General features: G+C 37.0%; 1 protein-coding gene across 2 annotated transcripts in view; it reads right to left on the bottom strand.

Annotated features, from left to right (window-relative positions):
• Positions 1–1,029: 1,029 nt before the first annotated feature.
• The window catches only part of LOC150097912 (protein-tyrosine sulfotransferase 1-like), a 252,976-nt gene continuing 239,896 nt past the window's right edge, over positions 1,030–14,109 (bottom strand). For both annotated transcript variants that reach the window (XM_090406110.1, XM_090406112.1), the window contains one exon: positions 1,030–1,852. In XM_090406110.1, the coding sequence (XP_090262236.1) occupies positions 1,423–1,852 (430 nt within the window). In that variant the 3' untranslated portion in view covers positions 1,030–1,422. The remainder of the gene's footprint in view (positions 1,853–14,109) is intronic.

Genomic DNA, 14,109 nt, shown 5'->3' with positions numbered 1-14,109 from the left:
GTATGCTCCCCCTGGCACCTACGGTGCCTAACCCCCTGAGTTCCAGACTGGTAGGCCGGTTCTCCTTGAATTCTGATGACTCAAATTTTGAAGACTCAAAAGGAGGGGTTTGTACCCCCCCCCCCCCCCAGTTCCAGGCTGGTAAGCCGGTTCTCTGAGCTGGTAAACTGGTTATTTTTGGATCGGATGCTCGGAGCTTGCTCCACCTTTGCTGCGAGTTGCCCCTTCTTGCACTACTTCCGAGACGCCTTGTGGTTGCACTACTTGCTAAGACTTGAAAACAGCCATTTTTGTTCAATATTAGCTTTGTCTTATATATCTATAAAAATAGTGCAACGTTTAATATTTTTCTATTAAAAAAAATATGTATTATATAAAAATAGTGCAATGTTTACTATTTTTCTATTTAAAAAAAATTTATTATTTTCCTCAAATTTTTTATATAAAAATAATTACACTACCCACACCAAATTATTATTATTATTAATTACTATTAAATATATATTATATTATTATATTAAGAAGCCAGACAAAAAATGTGACACAAAAACGTTACATAAAAATGCTTATCATTTTATATCTATAGGGTAGATGATACTTCCAAGGACTCAGTGTGGGAGGGCACACTATTCCACTACAACTCACCATCTCCCTTACTTAAATCCACCACTAGTATATATATATATATATATATATATATATATATATATATATATATATATATATATATATATATATATATATATATATATATATATATATTGTATGTGTTCTCATTTAGTATCACCTGGTGTTCATTGCAAAAATGTCTTTATCACACTTCACATAAAATGTTTCAGCTGAAAGAAAAAATAACAAAATTGTCTGCTTGTTTACTGGAAGAGAAAGAAATCAGTCTGCAAACCCTTTGATAGGCTTCCTATCTTCTAAAGTGAAATGAAGCTATTGTGCAAATAGATTATTCAGTAATAATTTAAAGTGTAACTAATGTTTTGGTAAATGGATGCCATATTTTAAATAACTAAAAAATCCTGTAAAATAAATAATTTATACAAACAACAATACAATTTTACTGGTACTTTTAGACAAAATTGGTTGTGCTGTATTTAGAGAGGAAGTGAGAATGGGGTAAATTTAAATATTTTCCATCTTTCATAGTTTAGTTTTTTTCATTGCTTTGTTAAAAAATTGCAATATTCATTTATGATTAAAGAAAAAACTATTGTTAGGGATTTTTCTTGACATTTCTGCCTGAACTAAGTGCAAGGGAAATGGAAATAAGTTGATATGTTTGTAGCTGTCACACACTGGTTAATACATGGACAGAATGATTTTTTTTATATATACTATGTAGTAGGGCAGAAATGTTTAATGATAGGTTATTTGGTCCCGCATGTTCCACAGTACCTTGCCTGATTACATCTAACCACCAGATAACATGCTTTCACTTTCTGTCCTTTCAGATATCAAAACATCTGACATAGTCCTGTTTGTATTTCCACCTCTAGTTTTTTGAGCATTTGCAAATCCTCTATCTTGTGTGTGTTTATTTGCTGCACCTCTGTTTCCTTGAAATGCATTTTTCCTAAGGCTGTTTCGTCTACTGGCCATTTCGTGTTCCTTTTTTAACCATATATGATGATTTTCTTGGATATCTTGACTATTACGAACAACAAGGGTATCTGGCTTGCCATATTCTGGTGGATTAGCTCGAGGATCATAACCTAAAATTGCTAACATAGGTGCTATTGTTGCCATATCTCGAACCACATCTTGAGGAAGCTTGCCAACCCATTTTGTGAGGGCTTCAAGATTAATGGGTTTGATGACCTGATCAGTTGATCTCTCTAGCCTGTATGGATGGAAGAGCTCATTAGTTTCAGTGAAATATAGGATATATATAATTAAAGTTTGTATATATATATACACTTCAAGAATGTTGCAATGAAAAATAAATTAAAACATTTAGATTTTGTCATTTAATATGGACAATATACCAGTGACTAATTTCATAAAGGCAGTTGATTTCTGTATTGCAATAAGCTGCAGGTGATGGTGAACTCTATTGGCATAGTGCCTGGAATTAAAAGAGCTGTGAGTGGTGTCAAAGGATTGTAATACCAGTTTCTCTTAGGAATGTGATAAAGAATACAAGGAAATCATGTGTTGCATTAGTTGGACATGATGAAAGAAACTAATTGCATAAACATACTACTGAGAATATATATTATTATTATAGCACAGAAATATAAACTTGTTTTCATTCATAGACAAAGGTTTTAATGCCTAATAGATACTGTCATAAACATAATTTAGCTAGAATTAATGCTATACTTAAGTCAGGCCAAAGTATCTGTTACATTGAAGCTAACCTCTCATAAAGAGCAAGAAATTAGGCAAAAGAGAATGTAAACACTCATCACAGAATGAATGCTATGTGACAAACACTTTACACTACAAATCATGCCACACAGTAGGAGTGTACACTGAGGTGAGCAACTTACTTCAGTTATACTCTACATCTCATATCAACCTAAATAAGGCCAAAAAATGTAATACAAGTGCTAACCACAAGTTTTTGAAACATGCTTTACTTTGGTTTCTCCACCTCTGGGTATACAGAACTGGGAACCTACTTTACAACTCTCCATCTCCACCAACTACAGTGAACCACCACCACCACTAGTTTTTTGTCTGTAAATTTCATGCGTTCTCAAGGCCAATTTGTGTATATGCAGGATGAAAAACCCAAGTTTCTGGGAGAAAAAAATCTGCTACCTCTGTATGAGATTGGCTAACTCACTTTCAATCGAAAAAACCCATATAGAGATTCCTCTCATGATGATGAGAATTGAATCGAACTTAGGCTTTTTCCATTCGAAGGGCACAATATACTGTTGTTCTTCCAATTGCACTATGGAGACACTTTGGACAATACGTGGATAAATATTGGACAATAACACAGAATACTACTGTCAGAGAAATTAATTAGGAGAAAGTGGTGATGTCCTTTTCCTCAGCCTAAAGCTTGAATAAAACCTACACTTGTAAATGCTGTTTGATTAATTGAGCTTACTGGAAATGGAGCTACCTCAATATTAAACAGTCAGCAAAACAATAAGTTATTATTTTTATGGCTATACAGCCTAGTTTCATTTTGGAGTGATCCTTTTCTCCAATCTCATTGGCTTTTTACTCAAATCTTAGGGCATTACTGATATGTTATAAAAACCAATATATGAAGAATAATATAGGAGGAAAGTTCAGACATACCTTTTTGGATGTTGTGGGCTGTCTCCTTATCCTGGCAATATGCATTCATCTGCTGTTAAGCTATTACAGGAAGTGGGTTTGGGGAAATTATTTGAAAAAACCTGGGGTTTTCAAAAATTTACATCATTACTAACTTCCTGTCTACAATCTTCCTCCAAATCAATCTGTTACCTGTCGACTCCAACATTATCAGATCTTATATTTCTATCTTCTAAGGCATTTTTGACTGTATCGATCCACCTATATCTTGGTCATTCTCTCGATCTTTTTCCTCCCAGTCTAGCAGAGAACACTTGTTTTGCTAATCTTTCCTCTCTCATTCTGTTTAAGCGACCATACCACCTGAGATTAGCTCTGCTAACACATTCCTGGATGCTAACAATGTTAAGTTCTTTCCTAATATCCTCATTTTTAATATGATATTGGCATTGATACCATCTGTTCACACCCCTAATCTTTCTCAGAACTGTCATATCTGCAGTCTCTAGTCGTTGGTCGGTCAAGTGTTTTTACTTCTAACCCAGCTTTCATATCCATAAGTTAAAGTTGATTTGAACACTGTCTTGTATATAGCTAATTTAGTGTTTTGACTAATTTCTCTCTTATTCCATATAAATTTATTCAGTTGACTTCCTACCAAACCAGCTTTGTTGATTCTGTTGTCTATTTCCAAATTTAATGTACCATCTTCACTAAAAATCATGCCTAAGTAGCTGAAATGTTTTACTTGTTCTACAGATTCTCCATTCACAATGCAGTTGATATTTTCACTGCTTCTGCCTATTTTCATTGTTTTTGTCTTGTTAGTGCTGACCTTCATACCATATCTATTACAACAGTTATTTAGTTTAGTCAGGCAACTTTGCAGACTTGTAGTGGATTTATTTAGAAGTATAACATCATCCTCAAAAAGCAAAGAGCTGACATTAACATCACCAATTTTGATATCAGGTTTAATACCACTTTCCTTCATAATGTAATCCATATAGATAATGAATAATAGAGGGGATAATATTCATCCTTGTCTGACACCAGATTTAACATTAAACCATCTTCCTGTACATCCTTCAATTCTAACTGCTGACTTACAACTATAATAAAGACTAAATATTGTTAGATATAATGCTCCATACAACTGTAGCATTTTGAATAGCTTTCTCTTGGCACCTTGTCATATGACTTATCCAGATCTACAAAACTTAAATACAAATCTTTGTTATATTCCCATGATTTCTCAACTATTTGTCATAAAGTGAAAATCTGATCTTGACAGCCTCTATTTGGCCTGAATCAAGCTTGTTCTTCACCAAGCTTTTCTTCCACAATTCTTCTCAACCGTTTCTCAAGTATACTTGCATAAATCTTACCAGGAACACTCATTAGGGAAATACCTCTGTAATTCTCATATTCAGTTGTATTTCCCTTTTTATATATGGGTACTATGAGAGCTCTACTCCAATCATCGGGAATTCGTCCCTCTGTCCAGGCTTTGTGAACTATGTAATGCAGCCACTGTAAGACTTTTATACCACCAAACTTCAGCATTTCTGGTCGAATATCATCTACTTTAGCTGCCTTTGCACATTTCAGGCTTTTGATGGCTTTTTCTACTTCAAGTATAGATATGTATTCCTGATTGCATGCCTGCTTGCTTTTTACCACTATGCTGTCACCGATTGTTTCATTTAGCAATTTTTTGAAGTAATTACTCCATACATCAAGGATATATTTTTCTCAATCTTTTTCATCTCTAATTCCTTTTGCAGTACTCTTTCCTCAATTACTGAGCTTCTTCAACAACTTCGAGAATATCTTGCCACCTTCTTGATATTTATTTTCTATGTTCTTACCCAAAGTCTTCCCATGGCTTTTGTTTAGCTAGTTTTACACAGTGTTTAACTTTCTTACATTTTTCTCTGTATTCTCGAAGAGCAAAAGCGGACTTATTTGCCAGGAACTTCTGATATGCTTCTTTTCCTTCACTGCCTCTTTAACTTCATGTGTCCACCATGGAGTTCTGATTTTTCTATCCTTGCAGACAACCTCACCATATGCTTCTCTGGCTGAATCAATCAATGTTTTCTTTAGGATTTGCCAGTGGATCTCCAAGGTTTGATTCATGTTCTCAAACTCTTTCATTTTTGTTTCAATAATGTTCATGTATTTTAGTCTACAGTTCACATTTTAGAGCTGCTGAACTTTTATTTACTTTAAAACTTTCTTACATGTTTTCTTTTCAGTATGAAATTCAATTTTATCCTGCTCAAGACTAAATAGTGATCACTTCCAATTTCGAATCCTCTGTACACTCTGGTGTCCTGCACCAGGGAGAAAACATCACTATCAACAATAACATAGTCAATGAGACTTTTCTTATTCCTTGCCTCTTCTCTCCATGTGAATTTGTGCACATTTTTATGTTGGAACATGGTGTTAGTAATAACCAGTCCATGTCCTGAGCAGAAATCCAACAGGTATTTGCCATTATTATTAGCTTTGCTCTTTTCTCCAAATTTTCCCAAAATATTTTTGTATGTTTGACAATCATTTCCTACTCTGCTATTTAGATCCTCAACAAGGACCAACCTTTCCTTTTTCATTGTGTTGGTTGCTTTGTCTAAAGCATCAAAAAATTCCTCCACTTCTACCTTAGTAGAACCTTCTGTGGGACCATAGGCACAAATAAGTCTCATTGTCCAATTATTTCCCATTCTGATATTTGCCCACCTCACTCTACTTGAGACTGCCTGCCATTCAAGAAGATTAGCCTCGTATTTAGTGTTGAATACTATGGCTACTCCTTGTTTTCCTTGATTGTATTTGCCTGAATAGAACATTTTGTATTTATTGCTCAGAAAGATCTCACAGTTTTTGTCTTTTTCGTTTCAGTTACTCTTATTATATCGATCTGGTACTTATCCAGTTCCTCAACTGGCTCCATTTCTTTGCCATTCAGACTTCTTATGTTGATAGTACTGATCTTGAACTCTGGTGATATTGAGTTGGGGTGTGTTTTAGGATTTGTTCCAGTAGCTGACTTTTTGCTGTTCGCTCTGGTTCCCTGGCAAAAACAACAGACCTTGTTTAACCAGACAACTCCCCAGCCAGCATGAAATTCTGTCATGTTTTACCATCATTTTATCTTATGGTTTTTAGCCAATATGAATACAGTTTGTTCTTCTAAATTTCAGATTGCCAGCCCATCCTTGTTCGTTCGGTATCCAGGTAGATACCTAATAGGTGCACCATGAGAAGGTGAGGATTGGACATTTGGTCCGAAGCCGTGGTCAGTTCTCTGCATTCCTTTAAATGCTATGTGGTGGTCTCCTCACAGTTATACAATTCTGACCCTTAAACACTCCTGTTGGAAAGTAATATAGTCTTATATGGGAAGACTTGAACGATGTTGAAGGTGTGTTTAAGGGGGGGGACAATGAGTATCGTGAATGAAGATGTGGAGACATAGTACAGAAGAATTAACTGCATTTGTTGGAACATTATGATGAAGAGTGAATGAGATCGAACAGGATTTGAGTGTAAGCTATTAAGAAAAGGGTGATATGTTCAGTAGTGGTATGCAGTAAAGCTTTAAAGATTGCCTCAGTGGACACAGTAAAGTTGGCTAAAGAATTGTGAGGAGAAAGAGAATCTACATAAACTATCATTCTAATCCAGCAGTGCAAGGAGCATTAGGAATAGAGGGGTAAGCTTTGTCATCATCATCATCATCAAATTCCTGCCATGTACCCTCAAGGGGTGTACAGGATATGACAGTACTACATGAAAAAATTACATCATTACTAACTTCCTATCTACAATTTTCCTCCAAATCAGTCTGTTACTTGTCAAGACTCCAACATTATCAGATCTTATATTTCTATCATCTAAGGCACTTTGTACCGTATCAATCCACCTATATCTTGGTCTTCCTCTGGGTCATTTTCCTGCCAACCTGGCAGAGAACACTTGTTTTGCTAATCTTTCCTCTCCCATTCTATTTAAGTGACCATACCATCTGAGATTAGCTCTGCTAATGCATTCCTGGATGATGACAATGTCAAGTTCTTTCCTAATATCCTCATTTTTAATATGATATTGCCATTGATGCCATCTGTTCACGCCTCTAATCTTTCTCAGGACTCTCATATCTGCAGTTTCTAGTCTTTGGTCAAGTGTTTTACTTCTGACCCAGCTCTCAGATCCATAAGTTAAAATTGGTTTGAACACAGTCTTGTATACAGCTAATTTAGTGTTCCGACTAATATCTTTCTTATTCCATATGAATTTATTCAATTGACTTCCCACGAAACCAACTTTGCTGATTCTGTTGTCTATTTCTATATTTAGTTTACCATCTTCAGTAAAAATTGTGCCTAAGTAGCTGAAATGTTTTACTTGTTCCACAGGTTCTCCATTCACAGCACAGTTGACATTTTCAATGATTCTGCCTATTTTCATTGTCTTTGTCTTTTTATTGCTGACCTTCATACCATATCTATTACAACAGCTATTCAATTTAGTCAGAGAATCTTGCAGACTTGTAGTGGATTTATTTAGAAGTATAACATCATCCGCATAAAGCATAGAGCTGACATTAACATCTCCAATTTTGATATCAGGTTTAATACCACATTCCTTCATAATGTGATCCATATAGATAATGAATAACAGAGGGGATAATGTACATCCTTGTCTCACACCAGATTTAACATTAAACCATCTTCCTGTACTTCCTTCAATTCTAACTGCTGACTCACAACTCAAATAAAGACTAAGTATTGCTTGATATAATGCCCCATTGACCATGTAACTGCAGCGTATTGAATAGCTTCTCTCTTGGTACCTTGTCATATGCCTTTTCCGGATCGGCAAAACTTAAATACAGATCTTTGTTATATTCCCATGCTTTCTCAACAATTTGTTGTAAAGTGAAGATCTGATCCTGACAGACTCTATTTGGCCTGAATCCAGTTTATTCTTCACCAAGCTTTTCTTCCACAATTCCTCTCAACCGTTTCTCAAGTATACTTGCATAGATCTTGCCAGGAACACTCAGTAGGGAAATACCTCTGTAATTCTCACATTCAGTTTTATTTCCCTTTTTATATATGGGTACTATTAGAGCTCTACTCCAATCATCAGGATTTCGTCCCTCTCTCCAAGTTTTCTGAACGATGCAGTGCAGCCACTGCACCACTTTTATACCATACTTCAGCATTTCTGGTCGAATAGCATCTACTCCTGCTGCCTTTCCACATTTCAAGCCTTTGACGGCTTTTTCTACTTCAAGTATGGATATGTATTCCTGACTGCATGCCTGGTCAGTGTTTTTTATCACTATGCTGTCATCACTGCTTGTTTCATTTAGCAGTTTTTCAAAGTAATTACTCCATACTTCAATTATATCTTTTTCTCCTGTTTTCATTTCACCTTTATCATCTCTAATTCCTTTTACAGCACTCTTTCCTCCATTCCTAAGCTTCTTCAACAACCTCCAGAATATTTTGCCATCTTCTTGATATTTATTTTCTATATTCTTGCCAAAGTCCTCCCATGACTTTTGTTTAGCTAGTTTTACACACTGTTTAGCTTTCTTACATTTGTCTCTGTATTCTGTAAGAGTAAAAGCTGACTTATTTGTGAGGAACTTTTGATATGCTTTCTTCTTTTCCTTCACTGCCTCTTTAACTTCCTGTGTCCACCACGGAGTTCTGATTTTTTTATCCTTGCAAACAACCTCACCACATGCCTCTCTGGCAGAATCAATCAATGTTTCCTTCAGAGTTTGCCACTGAATCTCCAAGGTTTGATTCCTGTTCTCAAACTCTTTCATTTTCTTTTCAATAATATTTCTGTATTTTAGTCTACAGTTCACATCTGAGAGCTGCTCAACTTTTATTCGCTTTAAAACTTTCTTACATGTTATTCTTTTCAGTATGAAATTCAATTTTATCCTGCTCAAGACTAAATAGTGATCACTTCCAATTTCAAATCCTCTGTACACTCTGGTGTCCTGCACCAGGGAGAAAACATCACTATCAACAATAACATAGTCAATGAGACTTTTCTTATTCCTAGCCTCTTCTCTCCATGTGAATTTGTGCACATTTTTATGTTGGAACATGGTGTTAGTAATAACCAGTCCATGTCCTGAGCAGAAATCCAACAGGTATTTGCCATTATTATTAGCTTTGCTCTTTTCTCCAAATTTTCCCAAAATATTTTTGTATGTCTCACAATCATTTCCTACTCTACTATTTAGATCCCCAACAAGGACCAACTTTTCCTTTTTCATTGTGTCAGTTGCTTTTTCTAAAGCCTCAAAAAATTCCTCCACTTCTACCTTAGTAGAACCTTCTGTGGGACCATAGGCACAAATAAGTCTCATTGTCCATTTCCCCATTCTCATATTTGGCCACATTACTCTACTTGAGACTGACTGCCATTCAAGAAGATTAGCCTCGTATTTTGTGTTGATTACTATGGCTACTCCTTCTTTTCCTTGATTGTCATTGCCTGAATATAACATTTTGTATTTATTGCTCAGAAAGATCTCACCAGTTTTGGTCTTTTTTGTTTCAGTCACCCCTATTATGTCGATCTGATACTTATCTAATTCCTCAGCTAGCTCCATTTCTTTGCTATTCAGGCTTCTTACGTTGATAGTACCGATCTTTAACTCTGGTAATGTTGAGTTGGGGTTTGTTTTCAGATTTGTTCCAGTAGCTGACTTTTCGGTGTTCGCCCTGGTTCCCTGGCGAAAACAACGGGGGCCTTGTTTAACCGGGCAACGCCCCAGCCGGCATGAAATTTTGTCATGTTGTACCATCATTTTTTATTTTGGTTTAACCAATAAGAATACAATTTGGTCAGCTAAATCCCAAATTGCCAGCCCATCCTCGTTCGTTCAGTATCAAAGTAGATACCCAACAGGGTGCACCACGAGAAGGTGAGGATTGGACATTATGTCAGAAGCCCTGGTCGGTTCTCTGCATTCCTTTAAAGGCTATGTGGAGGTCTCCTCTCAGTTATACAGCTTTGACCCTTATGGCATTGATAAAATTAGTTCGCCTACAAATCATCGGTAAATGAGATTTGGTTAACAGAGTATGATATACTGACTGGACTAGAATATGATGGAATAGATATGTTGAGAGGGAAGGGAGTTAAGTTCTCTCACTGAGCCTATGGAACTTCAGTTAAGCAGCTTTGGGGCCATTAGGTATGAGGAGCAGGAATTTTAGATATTTAGTTTGAGGTTGCTGTAGATCAAGAAATGTAAAGAGAGGTGATTCTGAAATGTTCATATAGATAATGACAGAATTTAACTGCAGAAGCAAGGTGTAATATTTGTAAGGGAAATGATTAGGGATAACTACCTTACACAACATGTGGTGGAAGCAGAACACAGGAGTGTTGGATTTAATGTTTAAACACTATGACAATAGAAGTCACCAATGATGGCACCAATTGTGAGTGATCATGTGATTTTGATATGGGAGGTGTAACCTTTTGAGCAAAAGAAGTGTGAATTACAGAAACTGAGAACATGAATTCGTGAAATAGATTGGTGATCTACCTTGACATGATTAGTTGAATGTGTGAAAGAGAGAGAGAGAAATCATTAATTGACATTGGGTTTGAGATTAGTTACTCATAATGTCACACTTATGTTTCTAAGATCAGAAGGATAAAATAGAGAGAAGGTGAAATGGATGAATCATGGAATTATTATTGTACAGGCACCTTCATGGAGTCTGAAGATTCATCATGGGAGACCCACACAGTCTATTATTACTATTATTACTGGCAACTCCAGGGAGTCATTAGACTCATCGAGGGAGGCCCCAAATCATATTCATCACAACTACTTGACGTTCATACAGTATCTATCATACTTCGCCTTAAACTCATTCACTGTCACAGCATCCACCACAGACTCAGGGAGTCTGTGGTGGATGCTGTGACAGTGTTTTTGCAATGTGACTGTGGTTTTGCAATGTGTCCCCTAAATTTCAATTCCTTATCTACCAACACTCCTAAATCTCGTGCCACATCAATTTCCTGGAGCACGGTTCCACCAATGCAGTAAACTGCCGCCAATCTTTTCACCCCAAAATGCATAACCTTACATTTTGCCACATTAAACTGACATCCATTCTCCTTAGCCCAGATCTCCAATCTATCCAATTCATCCTGCAAAATTTTGACGTCATCTGCATTCACTATTGCCCTACCCAACTTCGCATCATCTGCAAACAAATGAACTGTTCCTCTCAGATCCTTTCCTATATCATTTATGAACAAATTAAACAGCAGTGGTCCAAGAACAGATCCTTGTGGCACACCGCTAGTCACAGGCCGTCTTGTGGACTCTACTCCCGAGTAAACCACTCTCTGATATCTCTCCGTCAACTACCCTCCTATCCATCTCACCAACCCTATGTCCATTCTCATATGCTGCAATTTACTGATTGGAATTCCATGTGGAATCCTGTCAAAGGCCTTGGCAAGGTCCAGTAGAATCACCGTAAACCCGTTACCCTTATCCAGTTCAGCCGTCACTGTGTTATAATATGTGAGCAAGTTACTGAGGCATGACCTACCCTTCACAAAACCATGCTGTCCCCGATACAGTATCCCATTTTCTTCTATCCAATCTTGTATTTTCCTCTTGACTATTTTCTCTAAGACCTTGACAATGATTCCTGATGTGCTAATCGGTCGGTAATTTACAACAGCAGTCTTGGAACCACCTTTATGCAGTGGAACTATTTTCCCCTCTTTCCACCCGCTTGGGACTAACCCAGACCCGAGACTCAAATTAAACAAAATGGTCAAGGGTACTGACAATTCTTTAGCTTCTTCTCGTACAACACGAGCTGGTATACCATCCAATCCCACAGATGTATTGACATTGAGGTTATGCAATAGACTACTCACCTCCACTTCTTTAACCACAATTCCCGTATAATCTACTGGTTTATTCGTTTCTGCAATGTCACCACCTGGATGATATACTTTTGCAAAGTGCTCACTCAGTAACTCAACTATCTCAACTGATTCAGTTACCTCCCTACCATCGGCATTCTTTAAAATCAATCTGCCATGTACATTTTTCCTTTTACTTGCTACATATCTAAAAAACTGTTTAGGATTCTCTTTAGCCTGCATGGCCAATGTTCTTTCGTAATCCTTTTTTGCTTTTCTTACCACACTCGTCACCCTTCTGGCCTGCACTTTATACTGTTCATGTGCCTGCCGGTCACCCTTCTCCTTAAATTCCCTCCATAGTTGTTTCTTTTTTTGCAACTCAAGCTTAATGGTGTTATTCATCCATTTAACCCCTACTTGATTTATTATTCGGACTCTAGGTATACAGTCAGCCATTGCTTCATGCAAGCACTTCTTAACTACCTCCCATGCACTATCAACTTCTAGTCCTTGCAGTTGTACATGCCATGTCACTGAACCAATCAAACTCCTAAGCTTGTCATACTTTCCAGCCCGATAATTCCGCATGTACCCTGTCTTAATTGAAAATTCTACACCTTTAGCCACCTCCCAAGTTAAGACCCTATGATCACTCTCACCGATTGGTGGCAATGTGGTCATATTTGTTACAGCCAAATCCTCAGATGTAATTACTAGGTCAAGCGCTCTCTGACCCCTAGTATTTTCCATTACATGCTGTCGCAGATAGTTATCCCTTAATAACCGCATAAAATCCAGTTCCTTCCTCCCGTGTGTCCTCTCCTCACTCCAATCAATGCGACCATAGTTGAAATCTCCCATAATAATCACCCTCCTTTCACCCATTTCTTCTATTTGCTTGTGCATACTGTCACCACCATCTTTTCCATCACCTGGTCTATAGCAGCACCCAATTGTATATTTAGTTCTGCTAGCCACAATCTCACACCAAATGGCCTCAAATGTGCTCTTTTCTCTATCCTGCAATTCAACTTCTATTCTCCTTGGCTGGAGCTCATCAGCTATCATCAACAATACTCTCTATCATACCTCTTCTTGAACCCATTAACCAGACAAGCACTCACAGTGGATTTTGTCAACCCATTCCACTGATTCACAACTTTCATTCCAAGCCAAAAATCTAATCTTCACACCCCTACTAACCACACCTTTATTCAACTTCAAGGGATGGCCTCTTGTTCTCCCCCCTCCCCCAATAACCAAGTGCTGAACCATTTCCTCTATCATTATTATTATGCAAGCACCTTCATGGAATCTGAAAAGATTCCTGTTAAGGGCCACTGTTTAAAACATCAAGATGAACAACCTCCATCTAACCATCGCATTATGCTCTGTCATAATTAGTCATTCCTGTTATGAGCAGCACTGCTGCAATGCCCACATGCTGTACAATCTCAAAATTTCTTCTGGTCAGTGAGCTTATGTGTCTATCCAGAAAATATGCAACTTTTTGAGATATCTGAAAGATAACCCTTTCCAAAAATATCTAGGATATCTAACATTTTTTGTTCCTATGGAATATCTGTTCATAGGAGACATTCACAGACTAGAAGAAAATTCAAGATTATACAATATGCAAGCACCACAGCAGTGACTAACTGCATATCTCTTTCATTAATCATGACATAGAGCATAATATGGTCATAATGCCATAGTTAGAGGAAAACTATTCAACTTGATGCCTCAAAGAGTGGTTCCCTTAACAGGAACCACGGTTCTCTTAATATCTCAGTTATGCTAACAATCACTTCAAAGTATTATAGGAAAGCTGATGGTAAACATCTCTCATTTTCCCACTATCTGAACTTTCCCAAGGAAAGTACCTGATATTCAAATAGGATA

Source organism: Typopeltis vanoorti, chromosome 16, assembly GCF_054136105.1.
Source record: "Typopeltis vanoorti isolate ZY-2024b chromosome 16, IOZ_Tvanoo_1.0, whole genome shotgun sequence".
Lineage (NCBI taxonomy): Eukaryota > Metazoa > Arthropoda > Arachnida > Uropygi > Thelyphonidae > Typopeltis > Typopeltis vanoorti.
The sequence above is the reverse complement of the archived record's forward strand: the minus strand, read 5'-3'. Positions and strand labels throughout refer to the sequence as shown.